The 842-nt window shown below is 35.3% G+C and overlaps 1 protein-coding gene across 1 annotated transcript in view; it reads right to left on the bottom strand.

Moving 5' to 3' along the window:
• Nucleotides 1-217: 217 nt before the first annotated feature.
• Nucleotides 218-842, bottom strand: part of LOC118768515 (glycoprotein 3-alpha-L-fucosyltransferase A-like) — an 8,656-nt gene continuing 8,031 nt past the window's right edge. The window contains exon 2 of the mRNA XM_036515171.1: nt 218-782. Coding sequence (XP_036371064.1) covers nt 461-782 — 322 coding nt within the window. The 3' untranslated portion in view covers nt 218-460. The remainder of the gene's footprint in view (nt 783-842) is intronic.

Raw genomic sequence — 842 nt, 5'->3', positions numbered from 1 at the left:
GAAAAAAAACTCACGAAACAAAACTCCGTTGCTGTAACACTGAGTTCCCGGTGACCCACGGGTAGTCTAGTATTTATATAAGCACAACTCTGTAACGTGACACACATAAAGAAATAAATCATGTAACGATGGAAAACGAATTCACGAAAAGAAAAATAAACACTGTTCAATATGTTTGTTTAAATGCGGTTGTAGAAGTAAAAACAGTCCGAAAGGAAAGATTACCCAAGAAGGGAACATTAAATTTAATCATGACAAAACTTTGCCGAAAATTTTAAATAATTTTAAAGGGTTTTCTTATTTTCGTAAGAATTTGCAGTTTTCAAGTTCTTTTATCTCTTCCATAACTTTCCTGCCTCCTCTTAATCTCTCTCTGTATCTCTCTCTCTCTTTCTCTCTCAATATATTTTATCCCGCTCAATGACTACATCATGGACATTATATCACAATATCCTATGTTTTATGTCCACCGGTTCTTTCCAATACACTTACCCTTTCCTGCCCACCATTCCCATACGTTTTCATACCATGACGGCTTGTAATAATCGGCAGCGTGTAGCATCGCACAAACACGACACCAAAATTTGGTATCAATAAATTCTCCTGTTCCTTTCCATTTGAAATACTCATTGTAAAGAGTATCATTTTTATCAAGTTTATGCAGATAATCTGCCAATTCTTTTGGGGATTTGAAATCCTCGTAGTGGATGTACGAATTCTCGGGTGCTACTTCACGATAGTCGTGAGGATGGGCACCCATTACAATTGGAATAACATTATATCTGCAATAGACAAAAGAAAAAAATAAACGAAAATACAGATGCTATAAACAATATTGGAAT

The sequence above is a fragment of the Octopus sinensis genome, linkage group LG30 (genome assembly GCF_006345805.1).
Source record: "Octopus sinensis linkage group LG30, ASM634580v1, whole genome shotgun sequence".
Lineage (NCBI taxonomy): Eukaryota > Metazoa > Mollusca > Cephalopoda > Octopoda > Octopodidae > Octopus > Octopus sinensis.
The sequence above is the reverse complement of the archived record's forward strand: the minus strand, read 5'-3'. Positions and strand labels throughout refer to the sequence as shown.